General features: G+C 32.7%; 2 protein-coding genes across 10 annotated transcripts; both read right to left on the reverse strand.

Annotated features, from left to right (window-relative positions):
* Positions 1-1,758: 1,758 nt before the first annotated feature.
* Positions 1,759-10,567, reverse strand: LOC147408025 (ferric reduction oxidase 4-like). 7 transcript variants are annotated; one of them, XM_086436857.1, is made up of 9 exons: positions 10,274-10,567; positions 9,762-9,990; positions 9,574-9,676; positions 9,282-9,470; positions 8,594-8,828; positions 4,126-4,453; positions 3,416-3,659; positions 2,234-2,949; positions 1,759-2,110 (listed from the first exon to the last, which is right to left on the reverse strand). In XM_086436857.1, exons 2-9 carry the CDS (start codon positions 9,958-9,960, stop codon positions 1,971-1,973), a joined length of 2,154 nt encoding a protein of 717 aa, XP_086292983.1. In that variant the 5' UTR covers positions 9,961-9,990; positions 10,274-10,567; the 3' UTR covers positions 1,759-1,970. The 7 variants fall into 7 exon arrangements, with proteins under 7 accessions (XP_086292983.1, XP_086292982.1, XP_086292981.1 ...); XM_086436856.1 differs by having other exon boundaries at positions 9,762-10,007; XM_086436855.1 differs by having other exon boundaries at positions 10,197-10,567.
* A 7,745-nt stretch (positions 10,568-18,312) lies between these two features.
* LOC147408026 (uncharacterized) lies at positions 18,313-20,601 on the reverse strand. 3 transcript variants are annotated; one of them, XM_086436863.1, is made up of 3 exons: positions 20,382-20,592; positions 19,843-19,921; positions 18,313-19,085 (listed from the first exon to the last, which is right to left on the reverse strand). In XM_086436863.1, the coding sequence occupies exons 1-3, from the start codon at positions 20,385-20,387 to the stop codon at positions 18,589-18,591; spliced, it is 582 nt and encodes a 193-aa protein (XP_086292989.1). In that variant the 5' UTR covers positions 20,388-20,592; the 3' UTR covers positions 18,313-18,588. The 3 variants fall into 3 exon arrangements, with proteins under 3 accessions (XP_086292989.1, XP_086292987.1, XP_086292988.1); XM_086436861.1 differs by lacking the exon at positions 19,843-19,921 and having other exon boundaries at positions 20,382-20,601; XM_086436862.1 differs by lacking the exon at positions 20,382-20,592 and having other exon boundaries at positions 19,843-20,147.
* Between the last annotated feature and the right edge of the window lie 2,985 nt (positions 20,602-23,586).

Genomic DNA, 23,586 nt, shown 5'->3' on the forward strand with positions numbered 1-23,586 from the left:
TGGGATCTTGCATTGTGGTTGCATTTTCTTAGTTAGTCACAGGATTAAGCAACCTCCTCCACCTGCCCAAGAGGAAGGAGAGGATTAAGTACCGATTACTCTTCCCTACCCAAGAGGAACTTGAGTGTTGAAGACATAGATTATATAGCTAGCTAAGCTTTTAGTGATGTATCTTGATCTATTATAGTACTTAATATTAGAATCTTTATAGTTAAGTATGTTTTTAATAATTTTGGTTGATGAAAGTCTTTATAAAATTTCAACATTCATGTAATTATCAACCAATATGTAATAGAAGTTATGTTAAATAAATTCAACTACTTTTGGCTTATTCTTCTAAAAAAAATCATCCAGATTCAATCCACTACATTTAAAAAAAAAAATTTATTATTTTTATTTATGAAAAAATGGTAAAAAATAATTTTTCTAAATTTTTGTATTTATAATAAGTAAAATATACAATACTTATATATATATATATATATAATAGGGAAATGTTCAGCACCCTAAGTTTTATCACACACTTTAACAAACGTTTTTTGTCCTACATGGGTTAGAAGTTTTGGAATGGGCTGATTTTTGGTGAGGATGATCTCTATGATTAGAAGATCATCCTCCCCAAAAATCAGCCGATTCCGAAATGTTTAGCCCCATGTTTACAAGTTGAAAAATCGTGGACCGTCCATTTTTTGTAAATCATTTTTGATGGGGTTAGAAGTTTTGGAATGAGCTGATTTTTGGTGAGGATGATCTCCTCACCATAGAGATCATCCTCACCAAAAATCAGCCCATTCCGAAACTTCTAACCCATGTAGGACAAAACGCGTTTGTTAAAGTGTGTGGTAAAACTTAGGGTGCCGAACGGGACCCATATATATATATAGGGAGCGGTTCGGCAGCCCTAAAGTTTGCCAAGTTTTGTGCCAAACATTTTTTGTTAATCACTTTTGATGGGATTAGAAGTTTTGGAATAGGCTGATTTTTTGTGAGGATGATCTCTACGGTGAAGAGATCATCCTCACAAAAAATCAGCTCATTTTGAAACTTCTAACCCTAGTTTACAAGTTGAAGAATCGTGGACGGTTCAATTTTTGTAAATCACTTTTGATGGGGTTAGAAGTTTTGGAATAGGCTGATTTTTGGTGAGGATGATCTCCTCATCATAGAGATCATCCTCACAAAAAAACAGCTTATTCCAAAGCTTCTAACCCAAATTTTAAAAAATGTTTGGCACCAAACTTGACAAACTTTAGGGTTGCTGAACCGTCCCCATATATATATATGAGAGTGGTTCGGCAGCCCTAAAGTTTGCCAAGTTTTGTGCCAACATTTTTTATAAATCACTTTTGATGGGATTAGAAGTTTTGAAATAGGCTGATTTTTTGTGAGGATGATCTCTATGGTGAAGAGATCATCGTCACAAAAAATCAGTTCATTTTGAAACGTCTAACCCTAGTTTACAAGTTGAAGAATCGTGGACGGTTCAATTTTTGTAAATCACTTTTGATGGGGTTAGAAGTTTTGATTTTTGGTGAGGATGATCTCCTCATCATAGAGATCATCCTCACAAAAAATCAGCTCATTCCAAAGCTTCTAACCCATATTTTAAAAAATGTTTGGCACCAAACTTGGCAAACTTTAGGACTGCTGAACCGTCCCCTATATATATAATAATAATAAAAAAAAAAAAGAGTTTATAATTTTTTAATTTTATTTTTGTAAATAATTTTTTTGAGACTAGTATTTAAAAAAGTACCATTTAACAATCACAAGAAATTCATTTTATTTCAATACAACACAAAATAAAGATGTTTCTAAGAACTATTTACAGAACAAACATGGTTATGGAGATGCTACAGTACCCATGAAGCTTTGGATGATGGCTTCTCTCTTTAACATCCCTTTATTACATACATGTAAAACAACAGATTGAAACAAAGCCCTCTTATTTTCAATTGAAACACTTAAAATCACCAATTAAAGCTAATGGCTTCAAAGTGAAGGTTATCCACCAAACCAGCTGAACAAATTTTTGCAACCTCGTGTCGCATGTTCTGCGGACCACAAACTAGAACTCCAACATTCGATCCTTTTCTATCAAACAATATCTCTGCATCAACAAAACATATAAATTTCATTGGCATTCTAATCTAGAAGTAGTTGAATAATAGTGTCATGGTGGGGAAAAAAAAAGTCATGGTGGGGAAAGAAAAAAAACTAAAAGCTTAATTACTCTTTAAGTCGGGCCTTGCACCAAAGTGCACCTCAGTAGCTTGGACAAGGGACTGATGGGGGACACTCTCGAGCTCCCGATCAGCATTGTTGTAGAACGTTGTACCAGGCGAAGTTGTGGGTGTTCGAACATCGATGTTCAGTACTTGTTTTCCTTCAATGGATTTTTGTTTCTTGTTCCACAAGAAAACCATACTTGCTACTATGAATATGCATACACATACGAAGAACATGTCCCAAAGAGCCCTACCCGAATAATGGTAAATCTGATCGGTGTTGTGGTCGATAGGATATATATAATAACGAGTAAGAATCCCCAAGAAGAGGAGGAACATGAGAAATGAAGATGAGATTATTGCACCGAGCCAGAGCCAGTTGTTTGGACCTAAGATCGACGTTATGGGTGCATCCGATGAGCTTGTCTTGAACCAAATAGTCTGGAGGAGCTTCCTGGTGTCTTCGAGAGGCGGATTCTTTTCTCTAGTGACAAAGGCCATTATCTTCAATTTTATCCGGGAAACATCCGAGGGAATGCCTGAGATTGTGGGGAGAAGGAGATCTAGCATGGCTAGATCGGTAGAGTTCTTGAAAGCACAAACGAGGAGGAGCTGTTGAGTCTGACAATCTGTAATTGTGCTCCTATGGACAATCTCTCGAAAAATAGAGATAACAGCAGTAATGCCACTACCACCGCTCACCATCACTAACGAGTCATGTCTGCATCAATTGGCCATTTTTTTGTCGGTTGGATCACATCAGTGTGTGTGTGACAGCAACGATCCAACCGTACATTGAATTGACTATGCTTTGAAGATCATTCTCATAAAATGTAAATCCAGACTGACATACTTCACTAAAATTTGAATTGAATTTAAGAATTTGGATATTGTAACTTTTTAATACTAGATCATGAAGGATTAGAGGCTCTATGGATCATTTTGACATACTTCACTTCACTAAACTTGACCTATAATTTGAAGAATCTGGATCACTCATTTGAACTGTATTAAGTTGAGGTAACTTTTCTAATATTGTTAATTAATTATATATGTTGTAATGATCTTCATGTTGAGAGTAACTCAATATATGGTTGGATTATCCAAAATGTTATTAGATATATTTATATTATTAACATCAAAACATAACCCACAACCCCTAACAAAATTTTGTTTTTGGAACAAACCTTAGAAAATGAGGTGAAATAGGGCCATAAGGTCCTTCAATGGAGACATCAAGATGGTCCATAGAAGAGGGCAGCGAAAGGGTCTGGTAAAGCTTTTGGCTCCAACTTCCTTCACATTTGATGACAATGCTTAGCTGATCTGGCTCCATATTACAATTGGAGGTCACAGTGAAGGGGTGCCATTGTAGCTTGGAAATGCTAGGAATGTTGACAAAGACGATACTTGTAGGAGTATAATTTAATTCTGAAAATGAGAAATCATGTAATGCACCATCAATACGATGACCATATAAATATTATCAAGTAAATCAACTTGAATCGCACCATCAATACTGTGCCTAGAAAATATCATGAAGTAAACTGATTTTAAAATGTTGAATCTAACTTAAGTAGAGCTGAAGGCAAGAGACACAATAAACACTGTAAGAAAACTTGTCTCATTTTTTCAAAAAATTCTCCAAATAGGGGACCAGTCGACAAATTAATTGGCACTTCAACCTCAAGATTCTATGTCACAAGAACAAGAAGAGATTCTTAGGAATGTTGAAATTGATGGGTTTTTGGGAGAAATCCCAAAATATAAAAAATAAATAAATAAATTGAATTCCTTTCAGAAATTTCATGAATTCACCTGAATTAAACCAAACTGAACCCCCATTGAATAATTGCCGAATTCGAACTTGGTTACTATCAATGCATAGTAAACATACCTGGGCTCTTGGAGAAGTTTAGCTCAACAGCTTCACATGGTAAAACACATGCAGAAACTAGCCGAACCCTTTGCCATGATTGTAAGAAACGCAAGTATCGATCAATCAAAAAGAGGAAAATGCCAGGAAGGATTGTGCAAAAGTAGGCAATTCCAACATGAAGGACATAGAAAAAGAGATAGAGGATGTAGAGGTGATGTGTGTAGAAGAAGAGCTCAAACATCTTTCGCCTTACACGGGGGAAGCTCGTTGCCCACATTGCTAATGCAAAGACCAAAGCAATCTCTCCAGCTACATTTGATACCCAATCTTTACTCCATTCTAGCATCTACAAATTAATTCAAAAAAGAAAGTATTTTTTTCAGATCCTTATTTTTAAAATTAAACAAAACAAACACAAAATAAATCATATTGATCTCTATAAAAATGCCATATGCAGTCACAAAATTCTCCAAAATTTTCCAAGTATTCATAAAATTCTCCAAATAAGGGACTATCTGATTAAAAGTACATAGTTCTATATAATAGAAATTATGAATGTAGTAGTCATGCAAGTGAGATGCTCAATCTAATCTACAACTATGAACATTCCAGGTTTACAAGAAATTGGACAAACAGGTCTTCAGTGCACTATTTATGGATATTAATTAATGCATTTTACTTAAATAAAAGAAGTTCCCCCTATAATAAAGCATGGAGAAAGAAACACATAAACAAGAAATTAATAGAGTAAATGTTAGAATAATGTTCTTATATTACACTATAATTTACTTCTCCTATTATGACATGAGATTCACCAGTAGTGCTTTTGGTACATATCTCATGCACCTTTATATGATGCTCTTCTTTACTCTAATACCCTCCCTCAAATTCATAGAGATAAATAAAGATGTGCAAGAGATTGATAAAATGTATAGCTAGCTTAGAATATAAATTGCCTTCCCTTTGTAAGATAATGTTTCCATTAAAAAAGTATTGGAATGAACACCAATTTGCATGCCAAAAGTACCACGATTGGGATAGAATAATAACTTGCCAATGGAAACACGAAGAAGAGCAAAAAATTAATTAGTGAGTAGTAGAAGAAGGATGAAGGAGCATTAAGCTCATCTCAAATTGATGGTGTGAGCCATCAAAAGCAATTGGGCCAATAGGATGAGCTAGATCATCGTCTTTAGAGGGTCATAATAGGAACCTTGACCCTGAAGGATTCAAGGGATCAAGATAGGTATTTTGCTCGTAAAAGATTCAAAGATTCAAACTAGGGAGCTTGATCACAAAGGATTCAGAGGCTTTTTAGGACCAAGATAGAGTTGGTCTCAACCAATAAATTAGGTTTGAGCAGCCAAGAGGTGAACACGAAGTTATTGGGCCTTGTGAAGCCGCCTTTTTCACTTGATTGAATTTCTGTTTTTGTGCAATTCTTTCTAAAATGAAATAAAAGGGAACTCAGATTTTTTTTTTTCAAGCCTGAAGAGACAAATTGCAAGTCAAAAATCATTGGCAAGCAGAATAATTGGGCAATTCTGCAACACAACATGGACGACAAAAGATTGGCAACGGTGGTAGTAAGAAGGCCAGTACTAAATGCAGCATGAGTGACATAAGATTGGCAACAATAGCAAAAGGAAGGATAGTATAATAGGTGCAATGTCTGGGCATCATTACAAAGAGTTTTGATAATGGCATTGATGTGAACTGGTTCAAGTTGAAAGTAAACTAGTAGCGATTTTCAGGTTTTAGAAGTAGCTGGAGGCAACGAACAATATCGATGATCCATAGACGTGATTGCATATTTGTCATGATATGCTTTTCTACGAACAAGGGTTTTTGGCTGATACGTTGAAACATTTGAGGAGATGATCATGGTTGTGTACTTGTTGGTATATGATGATCGTCCAGTGATTGCCAGAACCTGTGGTCGACACCCCCGGAGGATGATGTAGCTGATTGATAGCCAGCTTGATCAGTGATCAAGTTCTATTTGATACACCAAACTATATAAGTTAGAAAATCCTAATAGAATAGTCTCATCAACCACAACTTGCCAATAGTGATTTGGTGTATATTTCATGAATATATTTCCTACTCTAGAAATTGGATATAGGTACTACCTCACTACTTGGTGTCAATTGGCTAATATGAGGACTTCTTTCACCCATTGACACCACAAATTGATCTATCTAATATAACAACAACAAGGGTTTAGACCCATTGTCAGTTTGTTGACATATTGCAATTAACCCCAACTTTGAGGTCTTCACTCATTACAAAAAACAAACAAACAAACATGAAATAACAACTAAAACTAACTAGCATGATTGCTGATATCTAGCATTGGATTCAATCATTTTCATACATCATAATGGGTTTTATGAACATGACAATAGTTTTTTTTTTTTTTTTTTGTGTGTGCTTACCATGGGTATCCCCACCCTTCAGGTGAGACTAATCCCACGGTCACACGCACCACCCCCTTGGAAAGTCTTACGTTGAGTCGAGGTCAACCGGACCTTGGAGGGTGGCCCCATGGAATTCATTGCTTCATGGGGTTTCAAACACTTGACCTACCTTTCCTAAGGAGCTTATCATGGCTTGGCTTGCCACTAGGCCAACCCCTTGGGTTTAACATGACAATACTTGAATTCCAAGCTCATGATAGAAAAAGTATGCCAAATGAAATGGTTAATATAACTAAATCAGCTAATTGGATGGGTCAAACATATATGGGTTAGTGGGCGTCAAACGACTTGCAACACAAAATGGAGCTGATTAACAAGTAAGCGACAGCTAAAGCAAATGAAGGTATTAGCTGAACTTTTGTGTGGGGACTACTGTTTGTGGGTCAGTACACACCAAAAGGTAGCAGGAGCCTGAACCTGTGGTTATTATACCACCTTTCTTCTTTTTATCCTATAGTTATTGTCTCTACTACATTCAAAAGCATCAAACATTAATGACCACAAGTTGGCAAACCCCACAACTACACCAAATTCCTCTTTCACTACAAACACCAACAATATTCCAAGAGAATCATGATTACTAATTTCTCCGACTGATGTTGATCTAACCAGGATAATAAAACTATGGACATATACATATATGTATGTATATTGAAATTTATCATCGAGATGTATAAATCCCAATGGTTGAATTAATGAAAAATGACTTATTGGAAAAATACAAGGTCCTGATCCAGTTCCGTTGGACTTTATACGTTTCCTGATAATAAATATCCCTCAATGATAAAATCTGACCATTGAATTTTGTGTTTTAATGATTGGGATCATGTATTTTCCATTAGAGTATTTTAGGATGTATTAGAATAAAGTATATGCTGATCACCAATTCATCTTCTTTGATGATGAAGATGAAGATTAGAATAATATGATTAGATTAACCAAAGATCAGGATTAGATTTGTTAAGAGTCGAGTTCATCTCTAGTTAGGTTCAATCTATAACATCCTATAAATACCTAATCAGAGTTCATATAATTCTAATCATAACAAATTCACATTCTTCTTCGTGGTGTCAGAGCTATCGATCCTCCAATCGAACTTTAAATCATGGAAATCCTTCTCCAGTGGGCTGCAACTTCGTTATTTGCCAGGCCAATGCACCATTAACTATCTTTATTATAATAATAAAATAAAAACTCTACCGACAAATATGAAGATCCTATCTTACCTCATACCTCTACCAACAACTATAATTCTTATAAAGAGTTTTTTGTTATAGTTGTATGATCCTACTTTGTATATATTCTCTTGGAAATGACAGAGCTCATCTGGTGGATCGCTAACTCTGATAGGCTCACAAATGACTGGGATGTGAGAAAATACTCCATAGACAAGTAGTGAACACCAAAAGCACAATGAAATTTTTTAGAAGATATCAACTACTGATTAATTGAGGTGAAGAAGTGATTTTAAATGTTACCAGCCACAAGTTTCTTATTCAAAAGAATATGCGATTGGGGACGGGGGAGAGTATTACAATATTAGAAAAGATAAATTAGAACAAAGTGCATTGTGATATACCAAATTATCTTCTCTAAGATGAATTTGAAGATTTTCATAGAATATGTTTAGATTAGAGGTTTCTTTAGATAGAGTTTATTAATTTCTATTAAGGATTGTTCTTTTTTTCTTTCTTTTTTTTCTTTTTTTTTTTTATAACATAGGATTTATAACTATATAATCCTACTAGGGTTCAATGAAATGCAAACCAATTTTATAAATTCAACTCCATTCTTCTTCATGGATCTGTATGAAATTTTGAAGTAGTCTACCAAAAATATGGTTGAGTCAAGTTAACTTGTCCAGATTTTGAGTCTAACATGGTGACAATTAGAATTCTCCTGTACTAGCAACATTTATTAGCTAGAAATTATTTGTAACTTTTATTAGCAATCATATTGTAATAAAATTAAAGTTGATAGCTAGCTATTATTTGATTAAGTAGTACCAGGGACATCTGATCAGTCATGGCCCAGTAGATGATGAAACCTATGCTGTGTGCAGTGAAGAGGATCATGGAGAGATGCCCAAGCCAAATATGATATTTGATACTAGACTCCGATGTGAGCCCCACCAATGGCAAGATCGACGATCCTCGAGTCACAGGGAAGAACATAAAGGCCCAACAGATGTTTCCAACGTACCCAAGTCTTAGAGATACGCTTCTAAACTTAGCTTTCCAACTGTAAAATCAACTCCAAACTCCATTAATAAAGAGATCTTATATGGCCACACCAACTTTTTTTATAATACACCAAACAATACTGCATTAATCAAAAGAGCTTATATTAATACCAACTCTTTATATATAACACACCAAATAATGAAATTAGATTGTTTAGTCCATGGTTTTAGAACTTGGATTCTCAACTCAGTCATGAACGATATGGAGAGAAATTGGAATTTAAGCCTATTTCAGATCTATGAAGAAGATCAAGAAAGAGTGATTTTTAAAACCATGCTCACTACTTCCTCCTTTTCTTTTTCTCTTATTTATCACCTTAGCCCTTTTTTGTTTAGTTTTACTTTATCTTTTTTTGGTGCGTAATGTATATATTTTTACTAATTGGTGAGTTATAAAAAATAAAAAATAAAACAAGGGGAGAAGTCTAGGAAAAGATATCCTTCACACATACACTTGCTCTCCTTCCTTATGCATCCTGAGGTGGCTGAAGCTAACATGTAAATAATTGGCAAGAGACCATATCAAGAGTGCAAGAAACATGATAGAAAACATTAACTCTATCATTGTTACGATCCCCATAGGAGCTTTCACAAACATCGGTTGTGTCAAGAAAGCTAGACGACTTATTGTACCTGTTCTACTACCACAACCACACCAAAGCAAACAAATATTATGTCAATCCATGAATGCTAGGAACAATAATTAAAATACTGTTAATCAGTACTTTTGATCAATTTTTATACCTTTCATTGCAATTATTTTCGGATTTCTTGGCTAATTGGAGATATGCACAGCTAAAAGCAGCTATAAACATTATTGGAAAGGTGAAAAGCAAAAGATTTGTTCCTGTAACATAGAAAGAAAGAAATTATCAAAAGATAAATTAATAAATAAATCATTGAAATAAGTCCTTTAGCAATGAAAACCAAACCTTGTGCCCCAAAATATGTGGAATTGGCCTTGGCTTTGAGTATGGGTGTCCATGAGAGCTTATAGGTATTTGTTGGAAGCATAACCCAAACCATCAACCACCCAATAAACACCACCATGAACAACATCCTTAGGGCTGCTTGGATGTTCTTAACACCTTCGTAACTGAGGAGAGATCGCTTCACCTCCATGGAATCCATTATATCAAGCAGAGTTGATAGTTATAACACCTAGGCACTCAAACCATCTATTGACATCAATTTATAGTTAATACACATGCTTCTTAGGAGGATTAAAATGTTAAATAAAACAAAGAAAAGGCATGTTCCATACTCTCTCTCCCTCTCAAGCTAAGTTAATTAGGAGAAACTTGGGGAGAATGTAATAGGTGAGGAAATAAGTTTACGGTCAACATTTAAAAATAAATAAAAATAACCTGAAGATTTGTTCAAAACCAGCCAAACCAAGTTGACTCGAAGACTCACACGTTACCCCCAAAGACTTACAACTTACAAGTGAGCTGGAAAGATTTTAGGATCATGGGGGGTTTTACATGAGGGACGTCGGTTTGGTCCTTCAAAGGCAGCTTTTGATCTCGAGTTCTCCAACTTTGAGGAATCCAAGAAGAGTCCACTGCAACTGGAAGATTCAACACATCTATGGAGAGAGAGCAACTACGTTGCGGATGAGCTAATGTGGCTGTTGTGAGCCGTGCTGCTTAATCCCTCCCTTCGAGTGTCAAAAGTTGTTTTTATGGGTGATAGTCTGGAACTTCCCCAAGTAAGACTAGTAAAGTAAGTGCTTGAGTCAAGCTTCGTATTATCGAAAAAGTTGATTCGGAGTCTTACCTCTTTTACAATCACGTGGGACATTTGCAAGGAAAGAAACCCTGTACTCTTGAAAGAAATGTAGTTTAATTATGGATCTCTTTAATTTTATCATTGCCTTTTTATTTTTAATAGTCTAAGATTTATAAAGAGTTCAAAGGGATGTTGTTTGAGAACTTTCTAGTTCGTTTGGATAGAGTGTGTAACTTAACGGAATCATAGTAATGTTTTTTCCTTTTCTTGAGTTGGTCATCTCAACTTCCCTTTTTCTCTTTTGTAATTTACCTTTATCCATCAGAAAAATATATCAAGCAAGGGCTAGCCCTTTATGATTGTTTATATATTCTAACATACTTCTTTGCTTACTTAGCAAAAAATAATGATAATATTAAGAGGCCTTGTTGTTCTGAAATGCTTGAATCATCGGTTGTAGAGATCAATTAATGTTATATGGTTGGTCGGTTTGTGCTTGATTCAAAATCAAGCTCACGGTTCATGGTTTACCTCTAGAATGAATCCAATTCATAGAGGTAGTTTTGTAAAGAGCATTTAGGTCATTTACATTAGTGTCATAGAAGAAGACCTAAGTAAACTTGATTAGCATGTGATCAACAATTTGCAAGATGAATGTCTTTATTAATATTGATCAAGACCCAAAATCAGGGTATCTATAATATTGATCAAAACGTGCGGAAGATCTAATATTTAATCAAAACAAAGATATATCATTTTCCACAAACCCAATACGAACCAAACCACAAATCAGTTAGCATTCAGCATTCACGTAATCTTGTGAGATAAACGAGATGTCTCAGACGATATTTTGAAAATCTCAGCCGAGTCGGTAAAACTCGGTCGGGTCAACAAGGATTTTGTATATTTTGATTAAAATAATAATTATTTTTTTAGAATTTAAATATTTATTATATAAATAAAACATGATTTTTATGACTAAACTTTTTCTAATATATCTTATTTTATTAAAAAAATTATAGTTATTTTAATTTAAATATATGTGGATCAATCAATATAGACCGAATAAAATGGCTTGCCTCGTCCAAGACAACTCAGTCTCATCCATGGACAAGATGAGATGTCTAACTGGGTTTTGAAATCATGCTCCCCCCGAGTTTTGTAGATTTTGATTAAATTAATTGTTTTTTCTTTTAATTTAAATATTTATTATATAAATAAAACATGATTTTATGACTAATTTTTTTTCTAATATATCTTATTTTGTTACAAAATTATAGTCATTTTAATTTAAATATATGTAGATCAATAAATATAGACCGAGTTAAATGGGTTGTCTTGTCCAACACAACTTGATCTCATCCATGTACGAGATGAGCCGTCTAACTGAGTTTTGAAACCATACTCCCCCTCCCCCTCCCCCAATTCTTAAAAGGTAAAATATATTTTGTCTTCACCCATAGCATGGGATCTTTGGAATGAGAGAAATAATAGGGTATTCAAAGAAAATGAGAATAATGTGCATATGGTGTATATGGAGATACTAGTGCTAATGTTCTTTTGGGCTAAGCTAAAGAAGGAGTTCAGAATTTTCTTTAAAGATTTTGTATTTAGATGGGATAACTTGTATAACAACTTTTGCTTATTGTTTGCTTTTCATTTGTATTTTATTTTGGACTTGTAATTTGTTTTTTCTTATTTAGGGGGTTTTCTCGACCTCCTTTGTACTCTCTCTCGTTCACAATATTTATAAAATCCTTATACTTATAATAAAAATATATAATTTTTAAATTTTTTGAGATGATAAATTCATTAAAAGGTACATAAGAATATCTCAAAAAAAAAAAAAAATCACAAATTTTCGACAATGACATCCTCAATCATTTCTCTTCTTTTTCTTCGACAATGACAAGCACTCAAAAAGATTTAAAGACCAATGAACAAAAGTGAGTCCATCAAGTAGTGAATCAACACATTTGAGTTTCTGAGTTGAATCTTTGGCTAGTGACTAGAATGATAGAAAAGCCTATCCCAAGATTTATGGTTTGACTAAATGAACCATGTTTGATGTTTCTAATTGGATTAATAATCGACTTTCCTTAAACATGAGTGATTCTATTGACTCACCAATTATTACTTGTCACACACCAATCCTATTCAAATTAACCAATTATTTATATTAGATCGGTGAGTTATAAGTAAAAGTTGGTGTGCTAATACTCTCTTAAAAAGAGACTAATCATTTCAATCAACTTTCTTCAAGGTATCGCTTATTGGAGTTATTCCTAACATTTTGACAATTGCACTTACCTAACCTTTGGTTTATCTAAGAAGCTCACTTACCTCCCTTGTTGTCAATCAAATAATTAAAAATAAATTTTAATTTTTGTAAAGATAATTTTACCATTTTTAAAATGATATTTTTTATAAATAAAATATCCTTGTGAATAAATTGGTTCAAACATGAGAATGTAGATGTTTAGACACAAATAATTTTATAGGTTTTTCTAAAATTTAATCTTTTGTATATTAAAAAAATAAGTGGGTAAAATAGTAAAATAACATTTGAATTTAACATTGTATATGTCAAGGGAGGTAAGTGCAATTGTCAAAATGTTAGGGGGTCAACATAGAATTATGCCAAACAACAAGGGATCAAAGTGAAATTTACCCTTCATTTTTAATTTTAGAAAACTTCTATTGCCTCACCAACTTTTACTAATGCCACCCCAAGATATGTGCTAATTTACTTATAAATTGGGTGGCATTAGCAAAAGTTGGTGTGGTAATAGAATCTATTTAACTTCATTAACCTTACTTTTTCACTCATCCTTATTGGCATTATGCTCAATTTATTAATATTATATTTCTTATTTAAGTCTATAAAGTAGAGTTGATTTTATTATTATATTAAATATCTCTTTATCTATGAATATTAATTAATCAAGTAAAGAGTCGTGTTGGAATAATATTGAAATGTATATCGATTTTGACATTCTGATGTGGTGGTGCACACATAATCATAAGTGCTTTTCACTCTTATTTGGATGAAAAGTATTTATAATTATGTGTGCATGACTAATAACATTAAAATGCACGTCACCCGATAAATTGTTAAAAGTTAATTAAAATCGAAGTGAACAATTTCCTATCATATATTTTGGCCTCATTATTCTTTTTGAGAGGAAAAGGAATAGAAAATGGTTGAAAGTAACGCTTTGAGGATGGACAAATAGATATGTTGAATTAATTAGGAAAGAGTCATTTACCTAAATGATTTTATTACTTTGGAATCCATATAGAATGACAGGTGGATTATTGAGGATTAATAAATTAATTCCGCCAATAAAATTATGCCACGTGTAATTGAAGTACATTTTGATTATTATAAATAAGTGAAGTACAACAGTTCAAAGTACAACTAATTAATATGATTCATGATCTCATAATGTACTTTATTAACGCACGTGGACGATGCCCCTTCACTCAAGGGTAGAGCTAAAAACTTGGCTCAATATGAGTCAACCAAATTGTTTCATTAATGAGTCGTGACGAGTGCACAGAAGTGTCCAGATCGTTTTCATCGGGATACACGGGGAAAAGATGTGTGATTTTGTACTCTTGTCCCGTCAGCCGCATACCTAAAGCGACTTTTGGTACGTGGTTGAAATAGCGAAGGCTTAGAATCACAGATTATTTTTGTGCTTCCGAGAGATAAAAGATATGAGATTTTGTGCCCTTGTCACATCAATTGTGTAGAAAAAATCACGTGCATTCGTCACGGACTTTGAAATAAAACATTATTATTTGTTGATTGAGTGGTGATTTTGTAATTCATTTTGACAAGACAATTCAAAATCTCATTGAGGTGGTAGTGCAAGTTGAAATATATAACTGCATATGTTTTATGGAGATTTGTAATTGTGTTTTTCAAGAGAAAAAATCGATTCTTACAAGTTACATGCTCCTTGAGTTTTTGAGTCGCCTAGTCAAGTTTGACTTATAATATCATTACGCTTTGGGTATGTTTGATTGCAAATGAAAAATATGGTGGAAAATTAATTTTCATGAAAAATGATATTTTCAAGTGTTTAATTGTACATGAAAATGGTTATGTTATCTTTAACTGATTTGCATAAACAAATTTAAAACTATATATAGAAAAAGAAAACTTAAGAGATTTCAAGAAATTGTAATGTTATCAAGTTTTTTGGTTTGTACTTTTTTTTGAGAAAAATTACTTAAAGGACCCTAATGAAGGGATTTTTTTTTTTTAATAAGTAGTACGTACGTTTTGGGTGATCTCTTAATAGTCCATTTAGTATAATTGTATTTTCTTAATAATCCTTGGACCTCATTTCGTATTTATAAAGTCTATGAAATACCCAAACAATCATTTTCTCATCTTCTACAAATAGTTAGATTTTTCAACGATGATTGCGATAAATTTTGGCATTTTTTTATGGTAAATGACGATTAGAGAATGATGTACTTTTAATTTTGAATATTTAAATGCATTTTTTATTATTTATTTCAATGATTTATAAATAAAAAAAGAAGAACAAAGTTGAGATTCTAAATTTTTTGATGATTATGTTGTAATTATTGATTTGCAATTGTAATTTATACATTTTGGGTATTTCGAGGAAATTTACTCAGTACCGAACTCAACAAATAAAAAAATCTTGATCACACTTACAGTGTCAAGTTCACCACTTTTTATTTCCTATTTCAATCTTTTTATTGTAAAAATCACCACTTAATGTAGAGTTTACAATTTTTTATTATATATTTCAACATTTAATTACTATCAAGTTCGACGGATTTTTTTTATGAAAATATTATTGAACTCAACATTAATTAAATGTTAAACTAGAGAATAAAAAGCAATGAACTCATCCCTAAGTGATGAGTTCTTAGTAATTAAATGTTGAATTAGACAATAAAAAGTGGTAAACTCGATAGTAAGTGGTGAGTTCAACAATAAAAACTCGACACAATAATGTGAACTAGATTTTTTTCTGACCTCAATACATATCATAATTACAAATCAAAAGTTACAATGTAATCATAAATAAAAAAAATTATAATCTCAATTTTGTTTTTCATTTTTTTTAACGAAACATCAAAATAAATTAAAAAAATACGTCTAAATATTCAAAATTATGAGAATATCATTCTCCATTCATCATTTATGATCAAAGATCATTGAAAATGGTCGCAATCGCTATTGAAAAACCTATGTGAAGAAGATGAGAAAAATGGTAATTTGGGTACTTCAATGATTTATCTATGTGAGATGTGCTGGGGATTATAAAGAAAATAAAATTTACTAAATGGACCATTAAGAGATCACCCAAACCTTAGGGACTATTTAGAAAAGAAAAAGTCCCTTAAGTAATTTTTCATTTTTTTTTTTTTTTATAATTTAGTGGTAAAAGGATGGAGAAAGGGGGAGCCAGAGAGAGGTTAATTGCCCTTAACTTTTTGATTCATTAAAAACCCCTCTAGGTTTGGTCAATGTTAAAGATACCCTTTTGTGTTGTCAAACTTAAGGACTATTTAGAAAAGAAAAAGTCTCTTCATTAGAGTATCATTTTTTTTTTCTATAATTTAATGTTAAAAAGATTGAGCGAGGGGGAGTCAGAGTGGGTAATTGCCCCTTAACTTTTTGATTCATTAAAAACCCCTCAAGGTTTGGTCAATATTAAAGATACCCCTTTGAGTTTTCAAACTCATGCCACCCCTTTGATTAATATTAGAGATACCCCAGTTTTTTAAACTCATGCCCACCTTGTCCTTCATCTTTTTAGTTTGGACTAACAAAAAATAATTTAAATACCCTTATTTTGAACCTAACCAAAGTTCCTTAACTTTTCTTCTTAAATTCAGTCGTCTTAAAGCTCTTCAATCTTTATAATATATTAATATTGATCTATTTTACCTCATCAGCTCATCTTCAATCCATCTTTTGAAGCTCGCTTAGATACTTTATAAAAAAAAGTTAAATTTTTTTATTAGAAAATCTGATCTTCTACTTCATAAATCCTATCTTGTTATTTAAGTTTGTTGGTCAAATTAGATTAATCAAGACTGATTTTTATTTACCCAGAAGGATGAAGATTATTGGCTTTAGGAAGAGAAATCAAACAGACTTTGATTTCAGGTTGAAGACAAGGGTAATGAGGTAATTTGGTATTAATTTATTAGAGAAGTTCGAGGTCAAGGGGGCATGATGCAGCATATTGAGCGATATTTGAGACACACGTACACAGTTTTTAAACCAATGACATTGCCCCTTGATTCAGGTCTTATCTCATAAACTCGTGTAAATTGACATAATAGTGTGCCCCCCCCCCCCCCCCCAACAAAGGCTTGACCTCCATAAAGCCCAGTATGCCTTGCCTCAAGTTTTGATGTTTCCTTCTAGAATTGGCTAAAAGACTTGACATCCTCTTCAAGGAGGAGCACTGTTCATCCCCTCCCCATTGCCACACAAGCCATCTCATATGCATGTTCTAGGGCTTGGGATGATCCTGAAGGGGGACGACTTGAGTTCTCATATGCATGTTCTAGGGTAGGCTTGGGAAGCTGACACTGGGTTTGTTACGTGCATTCGTTATGCCCCCGTTATACATAATGCAAGTGTCAAATGTGTGGTATCCTTGGAAGGCCTCTACAGGAGAAGTTAGCTATCCCAAACCATGTAGGATGGTGTGCCTCAATGTGTGAGCTATGCCACCGTATGATAGTGCCACATTACCCCATATATGATATATGCCGTATGAACTCCGAGTATAGTCTCAGTTACCCATATTTATATGTTGTTTTAAAAAATATAATTAAAACTAATATGTTTTAATAAAAAAGATTAATTTAAATAAGCATTTTTCACAATTTTCTAATGTTGACTGATATTCACATATTTAATGTGGGATTTTTGTAATCACCAAACAAAACTACAATGTTAAAACATACAATCTCATTGAAAAAAGAAAAAAAACTACAATGTGAAACCAAGGATTCATGATTGACATTGAACCATTGTTCCTCAAAATTTCTCCTCAGAGCAGTCAAATTAATGTGGCCTCAGCCTAGTAAGCAACCAAAGCATTAAGATCAAAATAATTTAGTGGTCTTTGCTTGGCCTCACAGTGAACACTTATTCACTCAATCAAGTGTTTTTTGGGCCCAGTGCTGTCTCAGCCCAGCTTTCCCTTGGCCGAGCTCGACCTATTGCTTTCTCGGCCTAATGTTGTCTCGGCCCAGCTTTCCCATGGCCCCATTGAACACTCACAAGTCACATATTCCATTACATTTATTCACAAGTTCTCATATGACCTAACTTCAGAGATTTTCATCCTTGGTCCTATGAACCATTTATAAACCACTTTCTAAAACACAAACAATGTTAAACTAAAAAGAAATTCATAAAGTGAATAGAGACAAGGATTTGAAAAAGAAGAAAAAATTATAAATTTCAACTATTACTACTCAATCCAACAAAAAAAAAAAAATTGAGACACTATGTTCCATTACATTCTCATCCACAATCTCCCACATGAGCTAACTTCTGACTTTTCCATCTGTTTGGTCTTTTATGATCAGTGTTGAACTAAATACTAAAACACAAACAAAGTTGAAGTAAAAAAAAAAAAAAAATCCAAAGAAAACAGAACTTGGACTAAAACAAAGCTTTAAGTACTACAAAAAAGTTGAACTAAAACAGGACTAAAAGAAAGAAATCCAATAGAAATTAGAACTTGAGAAAAGCCTTCCTTAATTAATATCATGTTCAAATTCTCCTCAACATAGTTGAACTCATATAAACAAGATAACGTAATGTTTCATTCGATAAAAATCTCAAATGTTTTACTTATTCTTCTAAATTATACTTACCCATGAGCAGAGAAATGAAGATCCATCCATCCACCATCTTCAACTGTACAAATAGCTTCTCTGTTCTTCGTCATTGCCTCTGAACCCATTTGAATCCATTGATAACGAATGAAGGTCTTATTCTCATAATTAAAAGATCGCACAAGAATTTGGGTTCTCTTCAGCATTCTGAACATGGTAATGTGGGATCATTGGGGGATTGTAGATGTGAGGATGATAAGCCATGTTGGGATTATAGGATTGGAGATTATAACCCATGTTGGGATTATATGGGTGGAGATTATTCACCCTATAAGTGTTGAAAATCTCCGCTAACACTTCATTCGGATCTATCTTCTTCTCTTCTTTCTTGGGTTCTTCCTTCTTCGACTCCTCTTTCTTTGGTTCTTCTTTCTTTGGTTCCTCTTTCTTTGGTTCCTCCTTTTTCGCTTCTTCTTTCTTTGCTTCTTCTTTCTTTGGCTCTTCTTTCTTTGGCTCCTCCTTCTTCTCGGGCTCTTTCACAGGCGCCACTGAGATGACATCAGTTTTCCAAAATTTCCTCAATTTGCTCACAATGTTTACGGGATCTACATCTCCAATCACTGTTAATTTCTTGCCCTTCATGTCCATGGAAATGAAATCAATTCCTACAAAATTATAGAAGAGAAATGGGTTCAATTTAATTGGGTTTTTCACTTTTAACTCCAATAACTAAAATTCAATTTAACAAGCTTTCCTACTTCAAGAACACAAATTTACTTTTAATATATTTTCCTAATTAACTTCAAGAACTATAATTCAGCATAAGATTATTGTAGTAAAGAACTAAAGCTCAAAATTTAATGGATTTTCCTAATAGAAATTCAAGAACTAAATTTCAAATTCATGGAGTTACTCAATTCAACTTTGAGAATTGTAAAATTTCAGTTCAATTTAATGAACAAAAATTCCTTTTAGATGGATTTTCCTATTTCAACTTCAAGAACTAAAATTCAAATGTTTAATTGGTTTTCCCCTTCAAACTTCAAGAACTAGAATTCAATTTAACAGGGTTTCTAACTTCAACATCAAGAAAGAAATTCCAAGACAAGATTGTACTTTAAATTCAATAATTAAAGTTCCAATTCATGGGGTTTCTCGATTGTTCAACTTTATCCATGAATGCAGGCATAGCCGAATCATGTAAAATCCTAAATCATGTTTCCTTAGTTTCTTGATTGTTTTCTTGTGAATTCATCGTATATATCACTAGATCTATCGATCTGTGCTCTCGCTTATGTCGGACTTCAAGAAATAAAATTCCATTTTTTTAATGGATTTTCCTATTTCAACTTCAGGAACTAGAATTTAATGGGCCTCTTATTTCAACTTCAAGAAAGAAGATCTAAGAGAAGATTATTGTACCTAAGAGGGTAGAGACCCTTTTCAAGGCCTTTTGCTTCTCTTTGTTATCATGTAAATCTAACTGCAGCACCAATACCTTCTGTAACATCAAACACAGAACACCAATAAATCTAAGTGAATCAACCAAGTTGCAAACAACTCATATCAAATCAGATTCACAACAAATTTCAGATTTCAATTTCAAATTCTTCTTCTAAAGCTGAAGAACCCAACTACAAATTAAAAGGAGGATTCCCAAGTAGATTCTGAAAACACCCTCAAAGTGAAAAAAGCAGATTGATTCCACAAACAAGGATAGGCTATCAGAAAACAAAATCAAACACATACCCATTACTTAACCATCAAAACCCATAACGAATCATGTCTTAGATTCCTCAAAATAAAAAAATAAAAAAAAAATGGAGATCTCCAGATGAAAAGTTTGTATAGAAATCCATTAAGTATAGCTAAAAAAAAAAAAAACCAACAAAAATAATACTTGCATGAATCAAATAAACAAAGAATCTGAATCGAATTTGGACTAAAAGTAGGAATATAACCTTCATTTCTAATGATTTTCAGTGATCTTAGTAAGAACTGAGAGGGAAAAACCAGACAGAGAATAGTTAAGAAGATAAGAAAGAAGAAAAAATGAGAAAAAAAAGTTTGGTATGCCTTTCTATACATGAAGAGTACGAAAAGTGAGATTCTCTTCCCTAATAATGTAAAATTTGTCAAGTAAGATGAGTAGAAAAAAGAAACTGTGAAATCTATGGGTGAGAATTCTCTAGAACAACAGATGTACAAAAGCATTAAAAAAAAAAAAAAAAAAAAATTTAATAATAATAAAGTCTCTTTTATCGTCTCCACATTGGATTTTTGGACGCTTTTGCCGTCACAAGAACCACCACATAAATCAGTAGATGTGAATGTTTATTTACTTCTACAACTTGCAATTTAAATAATCAAAGGTGGGTGTGTTGCATTACATCTACGAGTTTTTCTGGTCTTTAGTCGTCCTCATTATTCATGGTGTGGTAAGCCGCAGACGCCAAAAAAATTCTTATAACACGTGGCGTACAATGGACAAGAGTTGAATTCAAATGCCGCCAAGGATCTGTTCAGATCCACTTTCGGTTTGGATTCAAAACAAGAGAGATTTGCTAGGCAGACCTATCAATTGCAATTTTATTAAAAAAAACTCCCTTACTTTATCTAGATTGTTATTTCAACAAACCTTACCTTATAAAAAATCATGCTACTATGACTGATTAGTAAGATTTCAAATCTTACTAAGGGTCATTTGACCCACATGGATAATCAAATTAGCAAATCCAATAACACATTCTTCTAGGTTTTATGGGAAAACTCATAATCAAAAGAAAAAATTCAAAAAATAAAACCTTTATGAGTTTCATTGTTGGTGTTGAAAATGAATGGCTACCGAACTTTTAAATTTAAAACACAAATTCAATTGTGAAAATTAATTCTTTTCTTCGATTGTTTTTTAAAATTCTTAGAATTTTTTTCATCTTAACCATGTGATATTATATTATGTTTTTGGATCTGTCAAATATATGCGGTTAGAATCCACTCTAAAGTATGTTAAGTAACAAATTAATTATATAAATTTAAATTTTATGATGTAGATCCCCACTACAGGGTTTGTTTGATAACAAGTTTGATAAAGTGAGGTTTGGTGGGTAACAAACTTTGGAGTTATCAGAACTTTAAGGGAATTTTTGTAATAAAAATGCAACAATTAAATCAGCCAAGTAAATCTCTCTCAAAACAAACCAAGATTTGGGTTTTTATAAGGATTCAAATCTGATTTGATAACTATTCGGATTAAACATGTTCGATTCAATGGGCATGTTTATGTTGTGCCATCATCTTAGAGATACACAATAACATTAACATTCAATAGATTGTTTTTATTACAAAAATATGACTAATGATAATCTGACGCTCCTTTTTTCAAACGCCCCTCATACACTTCCTAACCTAGCAGTTACAAAATCATAAATCTTTTTCATGTGTATTTCAGGGCAAATGATCTATGATTCTATGATGAGAATGTCTAGAAAAAAGAGCATTAGATTATCCCGATTCTAAAAATATTAGTGAAAAAAAAAAAAACACTAAAAATCTAAACTCCTAACTACTCATAATTTTTCTCTCCGCCAATCAACCATGCTTATTTTTTCAATACACATGGATTCATGTTATTAGTTCATCGATCATCAATTTAGCACAAAAAAATTTTAACAATAAATTTGTATGCTCCTATTTGAAATTTGATGGGATTTTAAACCCTCTCTCGAGGGTTGAAACTTCCCACATTGTAGGATGTCCAATGCTCTAATCTTCTACACAATCTAAATAATCTCATAATATGGTGAAGTAAGATCCTCCCCAAACATGATTTTAAATTCATCTAGTACCAATTGATCTTGAAGATTATCAGAAACAGTACATTGACTTGTCCAAGATCCGAGTTGAGTTATCAAAGATTTTAAAAATATTAGCAAAGTTCATGAAAACTCGACCTGATTAATTATTATTCTTTTTTTTTATATTATTGATTTAGATGTATGTCATATGTAGAAAATATGGATTTTGAAGCTTTTTTTCGACAATATCTAGTCAGCATATCATCATACACCTCCTTTACCCAAAAAGCTATGTATTTTTATATTAAACAAGCAAGCAGTCCAATGTACATCATCATCACAGGTACGATTCAACTGCAGGAACGCGGTCAGTTTCCATGAGCAGTAGTACTTTCCATCCTCAGTGTGACTAGGCTTCGATGATGACAGCAGTATTGAGCACGCCAAGGAAAGAAAAAGAATAAACATTTTTTATTTTATTTTATTTTAGACAATACGCCTCTATGTTTTTGGTAAAATGTCTCTTTTAATAGATTAATAAAAAATGACTTAAAGAACATCACCTATTAAAACAATAACCCCTTATTTTTCTTTTCAAAATCAATCGTCTTTTATCTCATAACTGCAAAATTCAGTTTCACGTCTTGTCTCATCTATGAATAAGATCAACTTGTTTCGGACAATTTATCTCAAACAAGACAATTCATTTAATTCAATTTATAATAATTGATTTACATATATTTAAATTAAAATATTTTTTTAATAATATAAGATAAAATCATGTTTTAATTATATAATAAATATTTAAATTCTAAAAAAATTTAATTATTTTAATCAAAATCCCAAACTCAGTCGGATTATATCTTGCGAGATGATGTGAATGTTGAGACACGATGTATATCTGTATCATAGCTAAACGAGATCGAGATGACTCGGGCAAATTGTCTCGGTCTCAGACTAGATTTAAAAGCATGCTTTAGCCTCTGAGGTAAAAAAAAATTCGAGAAACATTTTCCTTACAAAGATAGTGAGATTTTAAGTCTTACTATGGGTTATTTTGCTAAAATGGATTATCACATCAGCAATCCAACACCACAACTCTCTAAATTTCGTTGAAAAACTCAAATCTAATATATATATATATATATATATGACCTTGATCCAAGATTTTAAAAAATGACAGCTACTGAACTTCCACATAACTCCCAAACTTCAAATTGAAATTCAATAGTGAAAAATAACTTATTTATAATTTTTTGTGTGAAAGTTCATAGAATTCTGTCCTCTACAACCTTGAAGCTTCGCATCATGTTTTTGGATACCACAAGATGCGTCCAAGTACCCTTAGTGAGAGTGAAATCCTTACTAACTT

This window comes from Akebia trifoliata, chromosome 3, assembly GCF_017979445.1.
Source record: "Akebia trifoliata isolate Shusen 1 chromosome 3, ASM1797944v1, whole genome shotgun sequence".
Classification (NCBI taxonomy): Eukaryota; Viridiplantae; Streptophyta; class Magnoliopsida; order Ranunculales; family Lardizabalaceae; genus Akebia; species Akebia trifoliata.

Excerpts from the sequence above, each read along its gene's own strand:
- LOC147408025 (XM_086436857.1), bottom strand. The coding sequence starts at position 9,960 with ATGGATTCCATGGAGGTGAAGCGATCTCTCCTCAGTTACGAAGGTGTT. Across the intron at positions 3,660-4,125 it reads AAACTTCTCCAAGAGCCCAG|AATTAAATTATACTCCTACA; the intron begins GTATGTTTACTA and ends TCTCATTTTCAG. Across the intron at positions 2,111-2,233 it reads TGCAAGGCCCGACTTAAAGA|AGATATTGTTTGATAGAAAA; the intron begins GTAATTAAGCTT and ends TTGTTGATGCAG.
- LOC147408026 (XM_086436861.1), bottom strand. The coding sequence starts at position 20,508 with ATGTATAGAAAGGCATACCAAACTTTTTTTTCTCATTTTTTCTTCTTT. Across the intron at positions 19,086-20,381 it reads GAAAATCATTAGAAATGAAG|GAATTGATTTCATTTCCATG; the intron begins GTTATATTCCTA and ends ATAATTTTGTAG.